The following is a 25,814-nucleotide window of genomic DNA, read 5'->3' on the forward strand; positions in this document are numbered from 1 at the left end:
GAAGAAGGATATATTTAACTTCAGTTTGGAGTGATGTCATTGAAGATACTGCAGTTGAAATTCTCACCATTTCCCTTTACTGCTTTGAACAAGTGAAGATATTGTCCTTTGTTTCCAGTTTGATGCATTATTTTTTATGGCTGTTTAAACCTACTTTTCATATCAGCAATGATTTATCTGTCCTGGTGATGCGTGAGGCCATGTTTGGATATGCTATGCACATAGGTGATAGATTAGCTCACTTGCGGCTGAGCAGATTTAACTCCCCTGAGGCAAAGTGTTCAGTTCGTCTTTAGAGAAAAAGAGCTGTTGAACTATCCGTGACATTTCCTGTTGTGTTGTGACTGCATTTGCTTGGAGGGTTCAAACTTTCCCCTGCTCAGATCCCGGGTAAGGTATCTGCGAGGGCACAGACACTGGCTGTTAACTCTTTCTCTCACCTCCTTTACCTACTTAAACCCAATCCAGACAGGGCGTGTCATAATAACAGAGGGAAGAAAAAAGGTCTGATCAAAGTGATTGGTCCTTCACTCCTGTAACAAAGATGAAAGATGGTATTTTTATTGCATGCTAGTAACGGTGTAACACTGAACTAATTGGTCTTGATCTGCCAATCACCCCAGGGGATGCAAATGGATACTCTTCCACTTTGGCTTGGAGGGGCCTCTGTGCTAGTGCGTCAAGCTGGAAGGAAAACAGAGTAAAATAGATAAATTAGCCTTAAATGAGCTGGCCCTGTGGTTTTCCTGGAGAATCCCTTGCTGTCTTATCCAGCCCACTCAACCAGTTGTGGCATGTGCTAGACAGCTCCTGACACAAGAGATTATTTTTACTTGTTTGAGATCACATTGTTATGTTCTGTGAAGGATTACTTGTTTTGATGGGATTGCTTCGTAAAGATGAGTTGAATAATGTATGCTGAGGTAAGACGAATACAGTGAGAGGTTCATATCTTCTTAATGTATGTATGAGAAGGGTCTGGAAATGCATTTTTTTTAAAAAGGGGAGTTTCTTAACTGGCAGATACAGTGTTCACGTCAGGAGGCCAGAGAAGTGGAAGCTGAGTATGCTATCTGTTTAAACAACATATTTATAACCGATTATTTATCGTTTGGGTCGTGCAAAAATCCAAATATCTTGAGACAGCACTCTTCTTTCCTGTGTTTTCTCTCCTTTGCAATTGTATATTTTGGGGATTTTGGACTGTTTGAAAAACTGAACTAATAATTGATTATTTAAAAAAAAACACTGGCAGATAAATCATTGACAACAGTAGTTCTGAGTTGTCATGAAGCAAATGTCATTTCAGCTGCTTCTGTTTCCACAGGATCATCCACACACACGTATACCCGAGGAAGCTTTACTCACCAGCTCAACAAAGAATTGGACAATATTAGAAATCAGAGGAATAAATTGGGTAAGTATTTATACAATGCGACAGGGCTGATGTATTTTGTCTTTAGACCTTGAATTGCCATGGAAATATATGCCAAAGACGTTAGCTTTTTACATATTGCTGACAGGCAGCCGCTTTCTCTTCATCTGCCTTAATTTCTTAATTTGGACTTGGACCAGAACTGCCTGATAATTTTCCATCCATTTTAGGATATTATAAATGAGGCCTGAGCCTTTTGGGGAGCAGGGTGGGGGGGAGGAGAGCACAAAGGCACTTAGGATATTGGACAAGATGCAAACTTTATATTGTAGCAAGCCTTTTAGTGATGTCATTAATTTAGAAGGATGGTGCATATAAAGTGCACTTGGCAAACTTCTCAGGCAGGCAGGGTGGATGCACTTTGAGAATAAGGAGGACTAACAAGGTTGGAAATACAGAAAGAAAGTCAATATGGCAAAGACTAGAGGGCAGTCACATACACATCGTAAGAGGACAGTGGATGTCTAGGAGACATAGCGCATGTGGTGTACAGGCTATCAGCAGTGTCTACAGACATGACTGATGAGCTGCTGAAATACGAGGAAGATACAAAATTGAAATGTTTCATCTGGCTTGGAAGAATGAGACACATTAGTCGCCCACCACACACACACACACACACACACACACACACACACATACACACACACACGCACAGACGCTCTAACCAAAATATAAATCACAGAATTAATTTTGTTGCATTTCTTTTTATCCAGGATTTATTATTGTTTCCACTAATTAAGGCAATGATAAGTGCGGCTAATTAAAGAGGAAGAGCAAAAATTTTTGAAGGTTATGAAGTGTATATTACCTGGAGGTGGGGTGGTTTCGATGAGAGGTGAGATTGTGTTTGGTACACACACTCACGATATGTTTTACAAAAACCAAGCAGAACAAACCCTGTAAATAAAGCCAGAGGGTCTTGCGGGTTTCAGTAGTTGTCTTTGATGAGTATATTAATTAACCAGTGGTGGAAAGTGGTTTGTAATAGAGAACTTTAGTTCATCATTGCAACTTGTTACTGAGGAGGTGGTTATGTGTATATTTCTTCAGATAAATAACCTCACACTTTTTGTTGCGCTCTTGTTTACTCTTTAGAGAGAAGAAAGAAAGCATCAGGATGGGAGAAGAACTTGTTGTATCCCATAGTGATGCTCATCTTGCTCACAGGAACGGTGAGTGTGGTGCTGACCTATCATTAAGCCTAAACTGTTTACTCACGGCATATACAGCCTGGCTGGTGGCCATTGGGACTAACACTGTACATCAAAACTCATCTTTTCCCACAGCGTCTGGGTGGGGAAACTACTTTTGTTTAATAGCTGTTTAAGACAATGCTGAATAGCCACCTGCAACAACTGTGATTTTCAATAAATTATAGTGTGGGAATACTATTTTTGTCGTCTGATACCGTTGGATAAGTTAGAAAGGCCATGTGCGAGGCATGGCACGTGCACCTAACAACCCCCACATTGTTCAGGTTTTGAGAAGCTTAGCGCTGGAACACTTTACAATCACAAGGTGGTTATTATGCATTGCCATACTTGTGAATAAGCGAGGTCCCTGCAACTCAATTATATCATGATGCCGGATACTTGAAGGATTTGATCAATCTTTTGATAATTATACCATGTAAACAAATCTTTGTCTTCCTCTGTGTCTGCAGACAATCTCAGTTCTAATGGTGGCACTGAATATCCTCTACCTTCTAGTGGATGAGACCGCCATGCCCAAAGGATCCACAGTAAGCCTTCTGTCTTGCTCAAGTACACTTTATTTTTCACACACACACACACACACACACCCCAACACACACCTAGAATGTAAACTGCAGAAGAGCTTGCCTATCAGACCTGCCATGTCCTTGGCGGAGACATAAATCAAATTCCGGATATGCTCAGGTGCACGTTGGAAGAAAAGGCTCGACCAGATGTTAATCAGGCTCCAGCCTTGTGCCGCTGGTTTTGTTTTGGAAGCTCATTCAAAGTCATTTCACAGCAGTGTGCAGATTCAATGAGCTTGCTACGTGTCTCATGTCCACAGTGAGTGAATAAGCTGCTTTTCCTCCCTTCTGCAAAGGCAGACAGGGCCAGGTGAAGGGCTCTTACTGTGAAGCAGACTAACCGAGTGTGGAATGGCTCTCAGAGATCCTCATCTCTGCCTAACATGCAATGTGTTTTAAGCTCTCTGTATCTCATCTCATCTGCAGTGACAGAGGTGCGTGCATGTGTGTGCTTGCATATATGTGTGTGTGCGCGTTTGTGGTTGCATTCTTGTCTGAAAAGGGGCAACTTAATGTATCCTATTTCTCCCTCATTTCATTTTGCGTCTTACGGGCAACTGACAGTGCTGCCCTCGACATTCCAATTATTTTATTGAGAAGAGATGTTTTCTTTGGCATGACGCGTCGCAGAAAATCCCCCAAATTACACTTGTCATGTAGCTTGAAGCTGTCCTCCCTGACAGTATGGCCCCACTAAATGGTTTACGCGTTTGTTGAGCTGGAGAGATGCCACACCTCTGATCTCACAGAAGTACGAGAGGAGGGAGGGGGGGTGTTCTCGTCCTCTAAAACAATCAATACTGATATGATATTCATATATCCCTTTATTTAACCCTACCTTCCAACTCTTAGACTCTCTGCCCCTCTGGCGCAGAAATTCCCTCTGCCCACTGTCTGGAAGAAGATAAGAACAGAGAAGAGAAAGTGATATAAAGAAGTTGAGAGAACGTCTGGTTTGACGTCTGGACAAGGTACTGCCAGACCAGAGAGAGTCAGACTGTGGGAAAGTCAAATGAGGCCCTGATACGCTGATTGTTATGGGAGGAGAGCACAATGGAAGTGCCCTGTCAATGTTTGTCTTCCTCTCCTACTAAGCATCCTGCTATAGTCCTTAGCATACTGAGCAGTGTCTCCCGCTCAGCTTTACAGAGCAGAGGATGGGTGTAGAGAAGGATGATGAGGAGCACAGAGAGAAGAGGAGGAAGAGCAGGCAGGAGAGGCAGGTGGATGAAGAGATGAGGAGCTGGAGCTGCCTCTGTCAAAGGACAAAGTGTTTTACAGCTTTATGAACAAGCACTAAGAGGGGCCAATAAAACTGTTACTGCAGGCCTTTCTCTTTGGTAGCCACCACACTTGACACTGTATTTTGTAAAATGGACAATTAGCTGTGACTGGACAGCAATTTTCACCCCACTAAAGTTGCCCTTCTTTCAACACATACAAACTTATGTATGCCCACATATAGCACTCATAGAACCCCCCTAGTTGCTTGCCTGTTTTCCCAAAGATTACATAAGGTACTTATCTGAAAGTAAAAATAAATGCGAGCATTGCGATTTCCATCATACCGATGGATTACATTGCACAACTATTTCCGGATTTTCACTTAAATACTGCAAGACTGCAGTTACTGCAAGACCTAACTTTGGAACTGAAGCATTTGCTCAAAGGTTGTTGCACTCACACAACCACCTCCAGTAATTTGAATCAAAAGTTAATAGCACTTCTGTATATTATATATTTACTGTGGTTTTGTAGCTGTTTCTTCTTGTAGTTGTTAGATATGCTGTAGTTGGGGAAATTGCCTTTTTGGTCAACTTTATGAGTGTTATGTATGAAAGGGAGTTCAAAACAACTATGTGAAAAATAAAAAAAATAACAATATGTCTTGGTCAATCTTAAAATAAACATACCACGATTTAGAAATGATGTTGGTACCCTTACTGACAGGATGTACCTGAGGTCAAATGGTCATTAAGTGAGGCGGAAATTAGGAGTGCACAAGTATTGCAAATGTGTGAATATTACAAGCAGCAAATGTGTCTTGAGTGACCCGCGGCAGGCTGCACAGACAAATCTACCAGTTCTCCCCCCTCTCCATGGACCCCTCCCCACCCTCGCTTTGACATGCACAATCACACACTCCATCACCCTTTCTCGCTACTGGAATGAAAAGACGTAAGAGTTGAAACGAGGTGTACAGTGAACACTAGGTGTCTTTAGCGCGCACATACGTGCGTACTGCGAGTGCAGACGCGTGCACGCACAGTCTTAATGCATGCCCGCCCTCCCTCCATTAATAAATGACATCAGATGCTGTCTGCTAATTCTCTGTGTAAGAGAGAAAGAGCACTGCACCATAGCTCTGCAGTAAGCTCCCAAGGATGACAGTTGCATAAAAAGGCATGAAACGACCTGCCAGGCTTTCCTTTTTTCTGCAGGCTCTTTTACAAAACAAATCAAGATAAGGACACTCAAGCTGGGTACGAAGAAATAAAATACAACAACAAACATAAATAATAAACTAAAACCATGAAGAGTTGCAGGAATAGTAACAGCATTGTGTGTTGATGTATGGCAAGGTGCTGTATTTGAATTGTGTTTATACAGAAAACAGTACATGCAGTAGCTGTGTGCACATAATACAGAGCTATACAACACTGCAGTATGCGCTGTATTGTAAGGATAATAAAGGCTATGATACACTTTATGAAGCCACATATGATGAAGCACAAGATCCAAATTTGCAGCATACACTTTAAGGGAGTTTTAAACAAGTTAGATCTGTAAAGTACAGTAGGTGCCCCGTACAATACACTGATCCTCCGGAGGATCAGCCCCGGTGCCAAGTCCGACAAAAGCAAATATTTATCATTTGACAACACAGACGCTTGGTATGTGCAGCGTATGTAGATGTATGTCTTGCTCCAGTGTCAAAAGGCCTTAGGGGTTGGGGGTTTAGGACGGGTGGGAGGGGGGTACGCCTAGTGTATTTGCTTAAGTATTTGTTTTGTTGTTTTTATGTTTTTGGCATGCTTTCAGCCTGTACACTCTTCTTACCGTAAGCAATGTGCCGTTTTTGTTTGAACACCTGTTCACATATTGTATGATCGACAGTGATTTGCAAAGAGCCTCTTTCATCTTGTTCCATTCATTACTTAGCCAATTTGATTCTGTTTTTCTCAAGTGGGGAAATTCTTCGTGCACCGCGCACTTACTTTGCAGAATTTCTGTAATTGCATGTGTGCGCAACTGCTACCTAGTGTCATTTCCCATTTAGTTTTGTTGTCCGTGATGTGTTTATATAAGTTTGGTGTGTGATAATTTGGAATAATCCCATTTTTTTTTTGCTTTTGTTTGTATCTCCATCCATCAGGACCGAGGCATTGGGAACACCTCTTTGTCCACATTTGGCGTGGCTCAGGCAGCGCTGGAGATCATCCTCATGTTGTATCCTTTCAGTGACCTTCCTTTTGTCTGTGGCCGGAGTAACATGCTCCATGGCCAAGAGCAACATTGTCAAGGCAGCTTTGTTTACTCAGGATATAGTTCAGCCGGACACCTTCCGGAAAACAAGTTGTGCTGTTTCGTCACCTTTTATTTTAGCTGAAAAGGTGCAACCTTGGGACACATAAAAAGATGACTCAATGCAGCTGCTTTGCTACTTGCAGCAAAGCGTTTTTGGTCCTTGATTGATTCGCTCAACAGCTACTTGATGGTGTCTTCTGTCGTTGGCTTCTACAGCCTGCGTGTCTTCGAGGGACTCACTCCCAGGAAGGATGACACAACCATGACAACGGTAAAGATGGGAGGGCAGGGAGCGGGGTGAAGTGGGGGCAAGGGTGCTGAAATTGCTCCTAAGGTGCTGATGTGTTTGGGCCCCCCTGTGTTTCATCTATTTCCTCTTCTTTTTCTTTTTTTTTAAGCCCCATGGCTCCCGCCTTCCTCTCTTCTCTGAACTCCTACTGCTCACTAATGTTTTCGTCAGGGCCCCCTCAATGGCTTTAGTTGATCTGTCCAATATTTGTTTGTGGGTTGCGTAAACACTGGCAAAGTGCAAGCTCCTTTCTTGTACATCAGAGGGAGAGTGGGGTGTCTGGGGAGGGAGGGGGGGGCGGAGGATGTGTGCTCTGTTCAGCCCATAGTGGCACCTATTCACTTGGTAATGAGTTTGGGAGTGGTGAGGCTTGTTAACTAGCCATGACGCTTCAGTGAAAGGACTTGAAAGGACAATAGAGGGAACCTGGTAATGAGCAACTTCAGAGGTACTAATTGTATAATATGTGGAACCAATTTAACATCAAGTGGTGTGTGCATATGTGTGGGCGCATCACGGCTCAAACTGTTGGTGCAGTAGGTGATTTTTTTCTTCTTCTCATAGTTTTCTCCCTTTAAAAACTGTGTGCTATGTGCTGGAAGGATCGGAAATCTTAAGTTCATCTGTTTGGTCTTATTTGTAGATCATTGGTTGCTGTGTGTCCATCTTGGTCCTGAGTTCAGCCCTACCAGTGATGTCCAGGACTCTAGGTGAGTATGTTGTTGTGTACACATTCGCCTGCTTGTATGAGAGAGTGCGGACAAGCTTAGTTCATAATTCACACCTAGCCTCTGTATACAGAATGTTAAAGCAATCAAAGTGTGCATAGCTGCTTTCGTTTTGAGAGTTAAAGATTATTCCTCTTTCAAGTCTGTCCATTAAATATAAAGCTATAACCAGTTAGCTTATGTTAGCGCAAAGACTGGAAATAGGGCGAAACAGCTGGAGGTGCTCTGTCTGAAGGTAACAAAATCCCCCTTCCAGCACCTCTCAAGATCAATATTTTCATTTAACCTTGCAGAGGTAAAACCTTTTTTTGGCCCGGCCAAGACAGGCACATTATATCTCCCTTTAATTTTTATCTCAGCAAACACCCGAGTCAACTCTCTTTGCCAAGAAATAGCCCTGCACATATCCCCCTGCAAAAAAACATCATTTTAGTATGAATGTAAGAAACAAGATATAACATGTTCATTAGCGAGCTTTACAGCAGCTGGGATGGGGATTTAGTTACCTTCAGAGAGATTGAAATGTAGGTTAAACAGAATTTTCAGAGATGTCATAACGACTTCGCCACGAACTGCCAGAAAGAGTAAACTTCCCTCCCCCACAACCATTTTCTGTGGCACCACCAACACCGGGCCACAGAAGTTGAATTCTCCTATAGTTTCCCATAGTGACGTTAGAAAGGAGTGCAGGGAGAAAGGGTAAAAATGACAGGAGCAGCACCAGCACAATGGCACTAATAAACATGCAGAGTGCAGAGCACAGCTGTTTAAATAGCACTACTCTATGTGTGTATGCGAGTATGTGTGTGTGAGACCAACAGAGTGGGAGAATGGGACGGAGCGAGTATACAGTGACTCACTGGGAGCTTTACAAAATATCAACAGGTTCTGCTTTGTGACACTGAATAGATGAAAAGAAATAAATGCATGAGACAGAGTTGAAGAAAAAAAGGCCTCCCAGCAAAAGATAAAAAAAAAGAAAAAAAAAGAAAGAAAGACATGCGGAGAGTCGAGTGTGACGAAGTGAGATGTTAAGAGACAAGAAAGGGTTTTGTGTGTTGAAGTGAGGTGTTTTGTGTGTGTGCCAGTGGGGGAAACATGCACTGTATAAGAGAACAGGGAACTGTACCGCAGCACAAAAGTATGCATAATGTATGTATGTTTGATAGTGTGGTGACAAATAGTGTGTTACATAAAATGCATATTATAACCCGTTCCCACACAGGTAATGGTTGTCTGGAGACTCCCAACAGAAAGGCTGCTTTCATGCTGCTGAGAGGCTGAACTTTATCTATAGCTTTAATATGGAACTTTGAGCTTAGTATTCAAACTCAGTCTGTTTCTGTGTGTAGTGCAAAAAAGCAGATCCAGAACATTATTTTACTTCAGAAGCAGAGATGCGAAACAAACCAAAAAAATCAACCGGCTGAGAAATAAATCCATCCATCCATCCATCCATCCATCCATCCATCCATCCATCTATCCATCTATACACCACGTAATCCTCACTAGGGTCACGGGGGGCTGGAGCCTATCCCAGCCGACTCAGGGCAAAGGCAGTGGACACCCTAACAGGTCACTAGTCTATCACAGGGCCCGGCTGAGAAATTGATCATGGATATATGTGTTTTATATGGCATCATTTTCATATATATTAACAGACTCAAGGAGCAGTATATTTTCAGAGTCGTTCACATACATTTTAAAATGATCCGACTGTGCTGTGACCCTGACAATCCAGACATATTCTTGTTGGACGCATAATCAGCAGCATGCTAATGTCTACACCTCTGTATTACCACTGTACTACTTTCAGTAGCTGAGCATCTTTTTTCTACCTCCAATTAGATTTTCTCAAATTACCAAACCAAGATCAAAACCTTTGGCATTAGAAATGAATTTAGCCAGACCACAGCGGCTAGCTGTATCGACTGGGGTCTCCATCAACTCTCCCCCTGTCTCTTCACAGGCAATTTTGTTAAAGGTCCTTGATGCTTGCCAAACTGCTTACTGCGGCTGTAAATACATCTCTCCAGACACTGAATCGATTGCTCAATGTAATTGACGACAGAGGTTGTGAAGATGTTACAGGAGAAGTAGAATGTACAGAGACGAGGGCTTCTTCAGTCTGACACGTCTCAATATGACTTCTGCATCAAGATGACAAGATAGAAAACTGTTGTGATACTTTGACTTAAGATAATGATGCAGTAATTTCTGTGGTCAACTTCGCACGCAAAATGAACACGACGAAGAAGACATCAGTAATAACATTACGCAGAACTGTACACATCAGGTTATTGAAAGCTTAATTATCTCCAGACATTACTTTGTTATTGGATGGCACAGCTAGGCCATCCTAGAGCGCATGAACATGTGGATTATCAGGCCAGAATAGATCGGCAGTGAAACAATGGAGTGTTGATGGCTTTCCAAGCAGCATGTGATCAGCTGTGACAGATGGTTTGAAATTGGTGTAGCAGTGTGGAGCTAAGAGAGGCCTGCAGGAGTAACTGCTCCTTTATCTTTGTCTGAAGGAGAGATGACGTCCACCTGCAAACCACCTTTGCTGCTATACTTAGCCCCCCATCCTTTTATATCCCGCGGGGAACGGTCCTTACAGCACTGCTAACCGAGACACAGCCAAGTGTGGAAAATAAGCATAAACTTTGCCGTGCCGTGGATCAGTGGATGTTTGCGTAAGCCTAAGTGGATTCGCTTCTGTGTCTGTCAAAAAAAGATGCATAAACTTGTTTCAATAATGTCAGACATAATAGATTAAGACCTAAAAGTAAGAACATATGTATTAAAGACACAGAAAATATGTGGTGCAGGTTACTTTCAAGATTAGTCTCTTTATATTTGGGTTGAAATCTGTAAGGAATTGTGCAACCCCTCTTCTCAGAAATGTACAAGATTGTGCTTGTTTATTGTTTGAGTTGGTTAGCTCAGTGGCTGACTCAGGTGGATGTGTGGACAGGTGACTGGGAATCTGTGAAAGACTTGGGAGTGGCTCTCTTCTTTGTACCATTTTATTTTGGCCAAAAAAGACCCTAAGCAGAACATTTAATATGATAAAAAATGGACATGGTGGACATAGGGGCTGATCTTGGACCCAAAATGTAAAAGAACTGTTACAATCAGTTATCAAAGGTCACTTACTTTAATATTTGTTTTACAACTTTTTCATGTTGAGATTATACCTGTAACGCACATTAAACTAGTTTTTGTTTGTAAGCCCTTCTTTCACATTGGGCTTTTTTACTTGTTGAAAGAGACGGACCACTGGAGAAGACACTTTGCCTTAACTGCAGACAGAAAAGGCATTCCTAAATGTTCCTGTTTGCTGCAGCCCCATGCGTTTTCTGGGAAGAATTCTGCTTATGAACACAATACTTATGTTGTCAAAAGGGGCCTTGTGGTTTTTTTTTTGGTTTTGTTTTGTTTATTTTGCAACATTTACAGCAGTTTGGACATCTGGAGAAATAATTTTGACTCTTTATTATGAGGTGTTATTAAAGGTCAGGTTGACAAAGTTCTATTCAAGAAATAATTTTTTTACTGAATATCTACATGATTTCTAACCCAGTTGTTTTGTTGTGTCTCTGTCCTACTCAGGTATCACCAGGTTTGATCTCTTGGGAGACTTTGGGAGATTTAATTGGCTGGGAAACTTTTACATTGTCCTTTCATACAACCTGCTGTTTGCGGTCGTGACAACACTTTGTCTTGTGAGAAAATTCACCTCAGCAGTACGGGAAGAGCTCCTAAAGGCCCTAGGTAATTCAAATATCCTGAATGTTTCTACCCAGCACCTTTCAATATACGACAACATGCTAGTTACTTATTGCTTCTTATATTCTTTCATTGCAATGTCTGATAAACAGGATTGCTTTTGATACGTTGAATTTCATCTAGAATACAAAGCGATCTATCTAGTAGTAACTTTTGACTACTCAATTTCATCCAAATTTTGTATCCACAAAGATTTGGTGTGAAACACTGACAACTCCAAACTTCTCTGTGGCTTTGCAGAGAGATAGTGTTTATTTGTCTCCGATAGCACGACCTGGAGTGACAAAATGGAAGAAATTGCAGTAAGATCCAATGTGCTGTGGAACTGACATGTGACAGAGGATGAGGCTAGTCTCAAAGGCTTGTGGTGACAGGCCCTGGATGTTTGATACACAGGGTGGGATAGGGTTAGAAAATGTCAGACAGAGGCACTGAGGGGGAAAAGGGACATCAATACCTCTGTCTAAGTGAAAGTCTGAGGCTTTTTAATGAGATTTCTCTGCCTTATCTCCCACTGCCCAGGTCTGGATAAATTGCAACTGTCAAACAGCCCCACAGACCCTGAATCTGGGAAGCTCTCGGCCAACGGGCATCAGAAAACTCTGTGAAAGGGACGATAGATCAACACACACACACACACACGACACACACACACACACACACACGTTAGCACAGCCAAAGGGAGATTTCGACAGTACTGCCTGACTGCTGAAAGGTGAAAAGGATTGGAAGGAACTTAATAAACCCAGGCAGTGTCTGACGGATGCTGCAAATGGAGGCTGAGAGCAATTTAGCTTCGTGACATTCCATCCTCTGCGTCTCGGATGGAAGCTGGGACAGAGCCAGAGCTGAGACTGAGGAGTGAAATAGACTGGCATCACTGCAGTGACCTTGATGTTGACCTCAACCACGACTGTGACTTCAAGCCACCCATCTCTTGCTTCAGGAGCATTCTTCCCCCCCAGCATTGCTACCTGGTATTCTTCGACAACCTATACACCACTGCACTAGACAAAAGAAGGAGGGTAAAGTCTTACAATCCGGCTCTGTACTCAGTAACGTAAATACGACCCCACATTTCAGTTAGACAATTTAAAAAACAAAAAAATGTCAGTATGTGTAATCAGTATGTCAGTGATACATGGCGCACTTACAGTTAATGGTCTTTAATCGTTGGATTTTGATTGTCACGTGAACTGATACAGGCATGATAAGGTGTCAATTTGTCATTTTTGATTTAAGCTCAAAATGTGAAAATAACAAAAATGTGCTTTGTGAAGCATGAGAATAATTCATTCGCTCACACTCATCCCAGCCAGCACATAAAACCGCACGGCATTAATACAATTCACATTATATGCATTGGCGCTGTCATTCTTAATGATAGGCGTCAGATTTTAGCACTCGCTGTCATTCGTCTTTTTATCTGGCTTTACTCAAGTGCGCTTTAACTTTATTGATGATGTCATTAGTTTGTATGAAGTAGGGTAAGAACTTTTTTTAGGTGCTCTAGATTTGACTCGAGCTACTCTACAAATGGGAAACTATATGGGAGCTTTAGCCACTTCAGTTCCAATGAGCAAAATGCTTTTGTGCATTTCAAGCTAATCCTGAGGTTGTGTTTCCTAAAATTTTTATTATGCACATGGTAAGAAAATGTCATCACATTTTTTTGCTTTTCCCCCCCAAAAATTACAGGGCACAGAAAATTGTCAACTTTATTTGTAAATGTTGTATTCAAATGTACATATTGTATTGTGTTTCATATCTCTTTTTGCATTATTTGGATGCAGATATTGGGCTCTCACTGAGTCCGCTGAAGGTCTGACTCACTCGGCATTCTGTATTTTGTTGTACATATAGGACTTTTCTTTGTTTTGTTTTTTTTTTTGTTTTTTTTTATAAACACCTAGATCTAATGCAAACCTGTAACAGTCTTCACACACAGAATGCATGAGGGGAAAACATCCAGCTTTGGAGCCAGAAGAAAGACTTGGTGACTCAGGCCCCTTTTACATGTTGTTGTATTGCTGCATATTCTTCCAAACTGTGATGTTCTTTGTCTCCAGAACCACCTTAAATGCCTTATTCGACAAGCATCTCGCAGGCTTAATGTTAAGGTTGTTTCTCGTTCTGTGGAGTTTGTTTATGCACATGTACATACATGCACATGTGCATTGTGAGTCTGTAGACAGTTCCACTGTGATCCCCTGTACACCACCGAGTTTCTAGTCTAAAGCCAGCTGGATGTAACACACGTTTCTTTTCGCCATGAATGTTGTCACAGCGGCTCCATTTTGAGACTCATGATACTCATAAAACTTGAGCACTTGCTAGGATAGAGTTGAGTGATTTGATGATGTTGTTTTTATGGTGTTGGGAGATGTAATTTGTTTGGTAACTAAAAATGACATGAAGATGATAAAAGCAATGGAAGAAAGGAAAATTGAAGTCATATATGCATTTGAAATGTTTGTTTCTCGGGACAAAGAATGTTTTATTGAAACTGTCTCCAATTGGGTGTTGCTATAATACAAAGACTGGATTTAAAGGAGACGTACAACTCTCAATCATTGAACTCACACCGATGCCAAATTCTCAAATTGGACGTGAGGATGTTTTGTAAAGGGTGATCTATATATATAATGGCTCTTATTGTTCCAAAACCAAAGCAGGGCAAAGTTTCTGATTTTGACAGATTTCAGGAGAGCAGATTTACTCAAATCCTATACTGGCAGAGGCATTTTTGTAGATTTTTGTTTCATTTTATGTGTGTCTACAGCTGTTTTATTGACAGTAACACCGAGCTGATCTTTGGGTACTGTGAAAAATCAACATGATAAGAAAACGCAAACAGGATGATACTGTAATTTGGTAAAAAAGAATACTATCAGCTGGATTTCATTTCTTAATCTGGATAAACTGCAGTTGAATTTGGCTCAAAGTGGAGTGTTTTAAGCTATGTCATAGTTGTGCTTACATCCACTCAGCTACAGACTGCAGTTAAACTGGACAATACATAGCAGGGACGTGTTTCACCTCTAATAAAACATCACAATCATACTCCTCGCAGTTGCTTCTGAGGTGAGAGCCATTTTCTATTCAAGTAAGCTTTTTCTGGTTGCCTTTACAGTACATCTCTGTGTTGTGTGAGGGGGTTCAAAAGCTGAGAGTTGACCTGTACTGTAAGTAAAGCAGCTTTTATTTCTGTCTGTACGTCAGTCGATCTGCATGTAATTTTTGGTACATGTTTTGTGAATGTATTTTTTACGATTTCTCAGTTTGCTAAATGTATGTTTCGTTATTTTTGATGTTTGTGTGTTTGCAAATAAAAGAAAATGCTTCAACGTCTTTTGATTTATCATTGTGCCATTTGGGATAACAGCGGAGACTGACAAATCAATTGCAGGAAATGCACTGCAAAAAGTTCGCCAAGAGGGGATGTAGTCCCACTTTCTCTCGCTCTCTATGCACATTTCCAACCAAATGTCTGTTCTACCTCCATCAAATACAGGTACACATGCGAGAACCGATCTTTAAAAGAAGATAAGAAAAGCTTATGTTTATCGTCGAAGTTTGGCTCTAAAGCCAGGATATTATTAGCTTTGCTTAGCATACAGACCGTAAACAGGGGAACCAAGTAGCCTGGCTCTGTCCAAAGGTAGCAAACAAAAACAACTTATCAGCACCCCTAAAGCTCACTAACACACAACATCTCACTTGTTTTAATCCACAAATAAACAATGTAAAGATGACAGCTTGTGGTTTAATGGGGAGTTGCGTGCTGTAATTATGTCTTGTCAAACAACGTTCAGTTGCAACCGCCGGTTCCCTGTTACAGTGTGCCTGGCTGCTGTTTGGCAAATAATGCACAATGTAACTGTCATTTTTACATTTCTTGTTATGTGCAGATTTAACACGAGGGGCACAATGTGTTCGGTAAGCCTTGGAAGTGGTAGGTGTGCATTACAGGTTGTGGTTTGATTTATTTCTTATTTAACTTGTAGAAAGCCAGAAGATTAGCCATGTGCCGTAAAAATGAGAGATACTGAGTTTGTCATCCAACTCTACTAGAAAGTGCAGAATAGTTTCCAACGTGTGTAACCATGTCTGTGACTTTGTCACAGATACAGTAAAGCGTATTTAGGCCATACAAAATGCCATCTTTACCTGGTTAGATGAGTTTTTTATGGTAGGCAGATCTGCACAGTGGACATGTCGGTCTGCCAGCTGCAGTGAAGGCAGCGAAGGTCTCGAAGGCCTCCAGACAGAGATTGTGGAAAAGGTGGGAACAGGACAGCAGCACGGTGTGCCTGCGTTGTTGATTGTTGGATCTATCAGATTGTGTTGGGATGCTGGGGTTGCACAGTGCAGTCAGGCAGATGGGGCAGTCCCAGACGCCTCTCTGGATAACCTGTTTGAAGCAAAGCTATATTAGTTCTTTGACTAATAGAGTATTTTGAGCTCCTGTTAAATGCGTCTGTTGCAGAACGTGAATGGACATGTGCATCATGCGAGGAAATTTCTGCATGAATCTGACTGTCCTGATGATGAATAATAGTGACTTCCCACCGCTCAAGTGAGGGCTGTTTCATTATAAAGAACTCCGAAACAAATCTGTTAGCACTACCTGACAGGTTTGATCAGACACGAAGTGACAGCATGCTTATCAGTGATCCTTATAAAAACAAAGCAACACATGCACAGCTCCACCAATGATTAACCAAAGACAGCTTCCTGTATTTAGGGGCCAACGTGCCCCGCTGTTAAATGTTTCATAACGAGCTGCACTCCGCTTTATAAAGTTTGCACCCGTGAAAAAGGTGCAAGGTATGTGTTGAAAGCGCATTCACTGTTTGATGCTTCATGTCAAGGCTGAGCCACTCCTGCCTTGTGCTCAACCTTTTCACACCAGATAAAGAAAAAAAAAGACATCTTCTTTGCACACACCCCACCCCCTCTATGGAAAATGGTACTGACTGCAATGAAAGCCAACAATGAAGCCTTATGGAACAGCAAATCTTAATGTCTTTTCAGTTCCTCCGCAGCAGTCCAGGCGATGAAAAGCCTGCCGTGCATTATCAGCCTTGCTCGTGTTTTTTGTAAACACAGAGGATTATTAGACGCATTCATTTGGTAAAGAGAATGATCACCTCTGCGGAGATATGTACTTTCTATATAGCAGCTGTGATGCTGCCGTCCCCATGCAAGCATTAACATGTCAGAGGAAAGGCAAGGCAGGAGGAAGAATCAGACTGGGATTAGACATTTTTATGGGGCCTTGTTTAATGATACAAGTGGCTTTTGGTTCAGCAGAGTGTGTCTTCTTCCTGACCTGCCTCTTTATTCGGTCCCAGTCGTTCTCCTGAGGTTCGGAGACGCTCTTTCTCTCCAGCTGCTGGAACACTCGTCTGCTTGATGACAGTGAGCGGTCGATATCACTCAGAAAAGCCTCCGTGTCGGTGTGACAGTATCGGACAAAGCTGTCATTCAACTCCTGCAACTAATTAGAAAAACCATTTTAGTGGCACAAAGGATGTGAATGTTTCATTCAGATACACAATAGAGTCGTGTTTTCGGCGAAGGCTAATTGTGTGTGTGTATTGTAATGGCTGAGGCACGTTGACAGGGTGCAGTTGTTAAACAGCCAGATCAATACAATCACGTCTCCCACTAACATGGAGAATTAATGGAAACCAGTAAAAAAAGGAAGATAGTGCTGGGAAACATGGAAACACATACATCACTGACACTTTTCCTGCTTCATACACACTGCTTCTGTCTCGTGCACACTGTTTGGGCAGATAGTCGGTAAAGCCAATTAACTACTAACTGTTGAAGATGAAGTGTCACGGAATTACTAATTTCTCTCCCCTAAAATGACTTGTGATTACTTTGTGTATGATTTACAGCCATATTTCTTAACCAAATTAGTCGGCAGACACACACTTGGACAGTGGCCAGGTGTTTCTCACCGAGACATAACTTACATCTCATGGTGGTATTTCTATCTTACCAGACAGGGCTGTAGCTACCATTGAAGTCATTTCCTCTGGGAATACAGGCATTTTAGCAAAGCAGTGAGAGTTTACATTGCAAATGGGGTGCATTTTATAGACTGTTTCCAGTGTTTTAGACCTAAGGTGTTAAGATTTCAAGACCATTTCTGATAAAAAAAAATCTTAAAAATAAAACAACCTTATTAACATGCCTATATGTTGTTTTTTAAGTGCTGAAAGACATACAATGAGTGAAATAAGGAATCAACACCATGGCTGAGTATTTCCTCCATGAAACTTCAGTGTAACAATGTTAGTCTCAAAAACATAGATTCAGACTTCTGGGGTTTCTTACATGACAAACCTCAGGAAACATTTGCAGTTTTTAAGTAAAAGTCGTGTGGGCTTTCTGTATCAATATTCATTTTTAGAATTAGTTTCCGGTCCTAACAAATACGGCTGACATCCAATATGACAACTTGCCATTGTGTTTCAGCAGAGCTGTAGGTGAGCTGGTGTGCTCGAGCTGCAGGGAAAGGGTAAAGGGAGAGAGAGCGAGAGCAGGACAAAGACAAACCCGCTAAAGGAAAAAAAAGCAAAGCTGTACATCAACAACAAGCACAGGGCAAAGGCAAAAAAAAAAAAAAACTTCAAAATATGTAACTTTGACACCCAGAGATGAAGGGTTTAGTCAATGACCAAAGAAGAACTTCAACTACTTTTAGACAAATACCCCCCAAAAATTCTGCATTTTCCCATCAGAAGCCCTTGTAGTGTGAAGAAGGCTTTGAAACACCATTTGAACAGTTAATTGAACAATAAAATACAATAAACAGCATTTGTACAGTTAATTGAATAAATACAATATAATAGAGCAAATTACTCCAGACACTTTAAGCCTTTATTTTTGATCTCTGTGCAAATTTTGCTGAGGAGGGATGTTAGTTGGAGGACTTGGACTCTTAGCGTCTCTCTCTCTACAGCCCTGATTTGGGGATGTGGATTTTAAACAAAGCATCTTAATTTTCTGGAGCACCCAGTCAACTACTCCATTCTCAATTTGACCATTTTAAAAAGCCATCTTTCTTCTGTCTCTACATCCAGATCTCATCTGTCTTCTCCCATTTACAGCGGCTGTTGCTAGGCAACAATTAATATCAAAAACATATGAAACAATGAGACGGCTGTATATACTGTATATTTCAAAGGCACAATGCCACTGACCGATCAACACAGATTTGAGTTTCCAACAAAAGCAACAGCATCCTCTCAAATTATACCAAACAAACCATCTTATTAACAACTGTGTGTAAGACCATGAGATGTGGTTGAAGGTTCTGAAGCCTTGTGGCAAGAATATTTTTGTTAAATAATTTCACTAGTTCAATAACTGTATGCAATTGCAAAAACTCTATTAATGTAGAGCAACAAATGATTGATTTACCTACTGATTATTTTCTTAATTTATTCATTCATTTGGTCTATAAATTGTCAAAAAATAGTGACTGTCATCCATCATAGTTTGCTTAAGCCCATCTCAAAGCTCTTCTTTTGTTTGATCAATAGTCCAAAACCTAAAAATATTGAGTTTACTATCACATAAGAGAGACTGTCAATCAACCACTGATTCAAGCTGTGTCGCACTACGTCTTGGAAAATGAATGATTGGTATTTATACCAACATAGTAGCATTAGCCTCAGCACCCGTTTGCACACATGTACTTGTTTTCTCTATGAAACACACACACACACACAAACAAGCCCTTTCCCTGAGCCTGTCACAGTGCCATCAGAATTGCTTTACAGCTAGGCTTTTATCACTAATTAAACAACTGTTAACCATTTGGATGGAGAGTTTTATGTGCGTGGCTGACTTTTCGACAGTCAAGGCAAACAGTACAACCTCTGGTGAACTTTGCCTCGCTCCACAGTAGATGCGGACCAGAGAGGACACCGAGGGGGGAAGTGGAGGTGGACGCAGAGGCGTTATCTCATGGCAATCCATCTAGATGTCGGTACTGTCTCCCTTAATGTGTTGACTCAGGGTCGGACCTCCGAAGCAGAGCAAAAATTGAAAGCTGGGCATCAGGATAAGCTGATAAGGACTCAGAAACTGACCTGATATCTAGGTGTTTTCTTTCCAGGTAACACCTGTGGCTTCATGGTACAAAGATGCTTTATTGCTCTCTGCTATCATGAGGAAAAACTGAAAGAATAGGTTTCTTCGTCTCATACAGGCCCCAGCTCAGCACCAACACGCCTGTTTGCATTACAGTCAGCTAAGCAAATAAGTCTTCCCCTTGAAAATCAAGTCAATCAGACCTGTCAGCGCTGTGTTGCGCAGCTCTTGAAGATCATCCTCAGTGTGACAAAAGATATGAGACAATCTCATGACCACCCACCATCACTGAATCACACAACTTGAATGTAAAGCGGCTGACACTGTCTATGACTCCATCCTGAGAATGTGGACCCGGACATGGGCTAATGTGTTAGAACAGAGTTAATTGGCTCAGTAAATGCGGTGTCTTTGTTTACGTGACATATTAAGGCACGGTTTTATAGGCGAGATGATGGAGACTGACAGGGGGATGGGTAGGACACTCTGACCCTCGCAACACATTGTAAGTGTGGCCCTCGTGCATTTGTCACTTTTGCTTAATCAGCCTCTTTGAAGCACAGGAGCACTTTGCATGATTGCCACAGTCCTCGCAGAAATAAGTAGCGCCTGCTCTTCGCAAGACACTGGACATACATGTGTTGAAGCTATGTCTGTTATAAGATAAAGAGGGATTCTGCGTAAGAAACATCTCTGCACCTCAAATAACAGATGTTTCGTAAAGAGAAATGGTGACCAGTGTAGTCTTTGGTCATTCAAGGCCTCAGTTGGGGGAGGTTCACTAGGTGGCAATGTTCCCTTTTCCTGTGAGCCACCATGAAGCCAACACAGCCTCAGAGTCAAACGACCAGTGGTCAGACATTTCTGAATATTTCCTCCAACAAGTCCAGTCGTTGCATGATTTATAGCTTTAAAAGAGAACAAAATGGTGACATGACAACATGCGACAATACCCCGGTGAACTTCTTCACCTCTTTACCCTCCTCCATCCCACTCAGTAACACGACAATACACACACTCCAGACAGATATAGATGGATGAAGGATAACCAGACCCAAACATGCGCAGGAGACAAGGTGCTGTAGTGTTGACACTGGAATGGCCAGACTGTTTGGCTAAAACACAAAACTCTCTCCACATTAGTGGACAAACAGTGTATTATTCACAAGACATCAAAGGTGCTCGAGAGGGTGACAGCAGGTGAAGGTGTGTGTGTTCATGTGTAGGTTGACACTGAGGTCAGTGAGTCCCTGAAACCCACATTTTAACCCTCAAGAGCTGATGTTTGTCGCAGATGTTATTTGACCAATTAAACCGTCAAAGAGTGTCAAAGAGTAAAATGTAAGAAACAAAAGGAGACTTTGGGAATACAGAGGCCCAGCAATGTGATCTTATGAATACTTGGTGTGAGTTAAAGACTCCTGATGTGATCACCGCAGAATTTAAAACTCACCCTCGCTTCGAAGAACTTGCGTCTCAGGTTTTTGTCCTTTGGGCAGGTGGTTTTCCTGATATTTCTGTACCATTTCCAAGTGATATAGCCTCGCCAGTACGCTTGAATCCTACACATGCATGCAGACGAAAAATACATTTAAAAAAGAAAGACGTAACAATTTGAAAATATACTGAGAGATGCGTGTTCAACAATGTCACCAAAAAAGATTTGCAAGGTTTAGGTAAATAACATATTTACATTTTTACTACTTCTCATGCTTCTGTGAAGCCACTTGCTTCTTAGTAGTACAAATCAGACGATCTAAATTTATCCTATGTAAGATAGGACATATGAGAATTACTCACATAAACTATGATGTGTACAATTTAAACATTAATCCAATTTAAAATAAAAAGCTTGTAATAAAATGTGCTAAATAAATAAAAAGATCTTTCCTTTCCTCCATCCTCCTTTTTTTTATAGCAGTACATTTTATCCACAGTTGTTTCAGTGATTACGCAATTTGATGGTCTTCTATGTGCTCAAATGTTGCTGATATAATGCATTATATATATGTATATATGTATACATACATAATGTAGAGTTCTTACTGTAGTTTGTATTACCTTGTATGTGAATGCATCATATTTGGTTTTATTGAAACATTAAAACACCCTTCTGAATGCACTAACAATATTTCTGGTTTAGTGTCTTCACCTGGTGGCACATTGATGTCTGAAAAGGTGAGCTGCATCGTGGATCACTCTTGTTTCATATTGATCCCTTCTGCACATTGGGCAGCACTTCCTCCCAGAAAACCTCTCAAAGGCCTGCAGACATGCTCTGTGGAAAACGTGCGAGCAAGACAGCAACACCTACAAAAGGACAATGAGGACACATGCAATCAACAAATCTTTGAGTTTAGATTCCATAGTTTCACTGACTGTATGGGTTGCCATGTCTACTGCCATGAGGATGCTGATTGTGTATTGGTTTTTAGGATTGTTTTTGTACTTAGGAAAGCTTAAATACAGTACACAGTCTGTGTACATATAGTATGTGAGGTTTAAGCTAAATCTATGTGTATTCATGCACATATGTGAATGTCTGTATTGCCTTTCAGGGTTATTTGCTAAGAGGATAGAGGGAGCCAGCATGACCCCCAGCGGGCCAACTGGGACCTGGACTATAGCCTCCTTCTACCTGTGAGAGGGACTCTTTTATCGTCTGAAAGGAGACAACTGAAGCTATGGGGCTTGGCACACAAACCAGTTTACTCAGACCTCTAGAGGGCAAGGGGGAGGCATATTGATTTCCCATTGTTTTTGGCCTGACCAACACACTCCATCACCAGTGAAAGGGCCCCCTGCAGTGTACAATTTCCAGGAACTCCACAAGCCATTAGACCGGAGAGAAATTTCACATCTCTCTATCCTTTAAGGCTACAAGCTACAGTTTATAGTCAGATGTTCAATCCAGAAAAGAAATAAAAATGTAATAGAAAGCAGAGAAGCTTTTTCTATTTCAATCCTAACCTATTACAAACAACCTCTGGTTAGTATTAAAATAATATGAGCTGGATAGAGAAGCAATAATTCAGTCCACACAACTGATTCAGAACAACTGCTGTTGTAAGCATTTTAACTGTCATATTAATGCCTGAAAGCAACACAAGATTGTGGCACAATTGCATTGTTACAATATGAAGGCTTGCAGGAAAATGCCAAATCAACAAAGATTCCCTCTTGTCACTTTCCCTTGTTAGCAGGCTCTAATTAACTTTTTTTTTTTTCTCGCCTGAGTCAAACTAATATTTACACGTGCATCTATGGCAACTGTGCTTTGTGAGGCCGCCTATTCTAGTCCCGCATTCTTGAGGAGATTGGCATCTTAAAAGGGGATCGGAAAGGTGTAAAAGACTGAATGACCCTCACAGTAACACACTGATTGCTACATCATCACGTCACAGTTGAGTTCCAAGGCAGTATGGGTAAATTTGTACAGTTGTCTACACAGATTAGAACATACAGGAACTGCAGGGGAGAGGGGGGGCGGGGGGTGCTTTGTGTGTGTGTAAATGTGTGTGTGTGTACGGAAACACAGGTTTCCTTGAGGACAGACACAGAAGACTAACATGCTTGAAAAAGAAAAAAGGGCTCTCTCGCAGAGAATTAACAGTAGCTACAGTGTTGGGGAATACCTGAGGCTGAAGGCGAAACTCCTCCCTGCATATCGCACAGGGCTGAGCTGATTCCTCCTGCTGAACGGACCTCGCCTTGACCCGAGCCCATTCATCCTCTGTCAGTCTCTGTCCAGGGGAGGCCACCAAACCCAACCTCTGAGCTAAAAAGAAATTAGAAAATTCTGATTCTGCATATATAAACCACATAAAGTCATCCCAAAAACCCTGAATATTTCCTCTACCTAATGTTAAAGAAGGTGGAGCAGGATCAAGCACATATTCTCTCTCTTCTTGCCCATCTCGTCTTTGCGGACCCTTCTCTTGGGGATCTCTGGATGTTTTTCTGATGCGTCTCAGGAAAGGGTCAGGAGGTGGGAAATCTGGATGCAGCAGGCTTCGCATTATGTGGTCTTGAAAAGCAACCGAGGCGATCACCAATTTGTTGCTCGCGTCAGACTTCACATTCTGTAAAATATGTTCACCGCTGCAGTTATATTAAATGAGGCAGGAGGTGATGTTACAACTTGGGCAAAGCAGCAAATGTAGACTCATTTATCTCAATTAGGATGATTAAAAAGCAATACATAAAAATAAATGCCTTCTGAACCATACTGTCTGCACCAAACAATAGTCAAATGCAGGCATAACTTAACTTAATGCATGGTCGAATGGAAAATGCTTTAATTGCCAAAGATAATTCACTAATGCAACAATTAGTGTGAAGAAACGTATAAAACCGTCACAAAAAGCACAGTCTATCTTCTGGCTTCCATAAAAGATGGTCATTTTAACCTCATTTTACAGAGAAATTAAATCCTGGTCCTTTCCCCCCCGTGAATAGAACCGTGTGGCGCTCCAATGACCGAATGCTAATTAATTTAATTCAGTTAGCAGGTGTGAAGCAGACGATGGGGCGACTTAAGTTTGTCTTTCTAACGACACTAACGTCAGCTCTGCCGTTAATTAAGTCCAATAAACTGTAAAAAGTACATGTACAGACGACAATAAAACTTATCTGTCAGTTTTTTTTTAATTTAGTACATTTTCTTGTATAAAGAAATTAATAAATTGGGGTGAAAGAGGAGCGAAAATCCAAACCTTCCGCATTGCCATCCTATCAGCACTGTTTGAGCGGTTACCAGGTAACCAGTCCCCGCCCCATTCACGTCACCACCACGGCGTCTCATCGATGCCTCTGATTGGCTGATCTGAGACCTTCTCGTGTCCTCAGCTGGATAACACAAAAAATTCGATTGTGTCATGTGTTTGATGTCTTTTCGTAATAATTGCACAATTAATTAGTGCTTAGAGTCTCTTAAGACTGTGAATTACGTAGCAAAATTATTTTCCCAATGTTCAAATGTTATGTGAAACGTAAGGTATTGCTTTTGCGATTTTTATGTGGGATTTAAATGCCTTTACTTTGGGCTTACAAGTTTGTAAAACCACAGGGGAAAAAATGAGTAATCCTACTCATATATTAACCAAAAATAAAAACCATAGCTGCACTGCTTTCTCCATTTAACCTTCTATATTGTTCTATGAATAATAAAGTAGTGCAAAATAAGAATAATTTAGAGTTTTTGTATTTACCTCTGCTTCCTTATATCTGAAAGAAAAATAATGTCCTTTTTACTCCATTACTGCACACTGACCAGTCAGCCATACTTTCTTGGTTATTAGATTATACTGTAAAGTAATTAAATAAATCTGAAATAAAAGGAATTATGGATTCTTGTAGTTTAAACTGCCCAACAGTATAAAAAAATATTATTTTGCACCATCTTAGCTGCAACCTATGAATACAGATTTTGCAGATGCAGATGCATACATGAGTGGAAACAATCAAATAATATTGCTGCATGACAAATATTTATTTATGATTATATTTTACTGATTTACTCTAGGGGTTTTCATGAAAATGCTGTGCACACAATTGTTAAGCTTTTTTTTTCTTTCTTTAATTTTGGTTAAAAAATCTGGATTCTTCCTTCTACGCTGCTTCACAAAGTTTTCTGTGTCGATCACCTTCTATCAGCACGCCAGGACAATTTTACTGTTCGTAAACTACGTGTCTCAATCTCACTAATGATTATTTTATTGTCAGGGAGTTGTCGGTGATTAGTTGGAACCTGACCAAAGGAGGTTAGCGTCTAGGTGACTCACTGAGCTGTCGTCAGAGTAGGCGCTGAACAAAGCTAAGCTGCTCATACCTGTGCTGTGAGCTCAGGGATCCCTCCCAGGTCACCCTTACATGGAAAACCATACACACAAACACGCAGTACAAACCGTCTCTTTTTGTGAGCCTGATGAAAAGTTTGCTTTATTTCTCACATACAGGGCGGGGGTGTGCAACTTTTAAAATGCTTTGCAGCCTTGATTGACTTTGATGTGCTCAGTCAGAATCGGTGAAAACAGATGGCCGAGGAGAGGGCTAACGGTGAGGCCTGTCAATCCAGGGAGTCCTCTAAGAAAACAAAGTGAAGACCTGGCTCTGGGAGAGGAGGAAACCCCTGAGCTT

General features: G+C 41.3%; 2 protein-coding genes across 3 annotated transcripts in view; one reads left to right on the forward strand and one right to left on the reverse strand.

The window, feature by feature from the left end:
• Window positions 1-14,909, forward strand: part of lmbr1 (limb development membrane protein 1) — a 37,148-nt gene extending 22,239 nt beyond the window's left edge. For both annotated transcript variants that reach the window (XM_008280784.1, XM_008280785.1), the window contains 8 exons: window positions 1,328-1,417; window positions 2,534-2,610; window positions 3,102-3,179; window positions 6,595-6,668; window positions 6,927-7,017; window positions 7,679-7,745; window positions 11,382-11,543; window positions 12,081-14,909. In XM_008280784.1, the coding sequence (XP_008279006.1) occupies window positions 1,328-1,417; window positions 2,534-2,610; window positions 3,102-3,179; window positions 6,595-6,668; window positions 6,927-7,017; window positions 7,679-7,745; window positions 11,382-11,543; window positions 12,081-12,166 (725 nt within the window). In that variant the 3' untranslated portion in view covers window positions 12,167-14,909. The remainder of the gene's footprint in view (window positions 1-1,327; window positions 1,418-2,533; window positions 2,611-3,101; window positions 3,180-6,594; window positions 6,669-6,926; window positions 7,018-7,678; window positions 7,746-11,381; window positions 11,544-12,080) is intronic.
• Window positions 14,910-15,732: 823 nt separating this feature from the next.
• On the reverse strand, window positions 15,733-24,406 carry rnf32 (ring finger protein 32). Its single transcript, XM_008280786.1, has 7 exons — window positions 24,392-24,406; window positions 23,536-23,758; window positions 23,312-23,454; window positions 21,829-21,986; window positions 21,130-21,238; window positions 16,894-17,061; window positions 15,733-15,972 (listed from the first exon to the last, which is right to left on the reverse strand). The coding sequence occupies exons 1-7, from the start codon at window positions 24,404-24,406 to the stop codon at window positions 15,733-15,735; spliced, it is 1,056 nt and encodes a 351-aa protein (XP_008279008.1).
• Window positions 24,407-25,814: the final 1,408 nt, after the last annotated feature.

The sequence above is a fragment of the Stegastes partitus genome, unplaced genomic scaffold (assembly GCF_000690725.1).
Source record: "Stegastes partitus isolate 25-593 unplaced genomic scaffold, Stegastes_partitus-1.0.2 Scaffold210, whole genome shotgun sequence".
In the NCBI taxonomy this organism is placed as follows: domain Eukaryota; kingdom Metazoa; phylum Chordata; class Actinopteri; family Pomacentridae; genus Stegastes; species Stegastes partitus.

Bases quoted from the DNA above. Each gene is read 5' to 3' on its own strand.
- rnf32 (XM_008280786.1), bottom strand. The intron at 21,987-23,311 runs GTATTCCCCAAC...GTCCTTTTGTAG, and splicing joins AGTTTCGCCTTCAGCCTCAG to GTGTTGCTGTCTTGCTCGCA. The intron at 21,239-21,828 runs GTGAAGACACTA...ATGCATGTGTAG, and splicing joins AGACATCAATGTGCCACCAG to GATTCAAGCGTACTGGCGAG.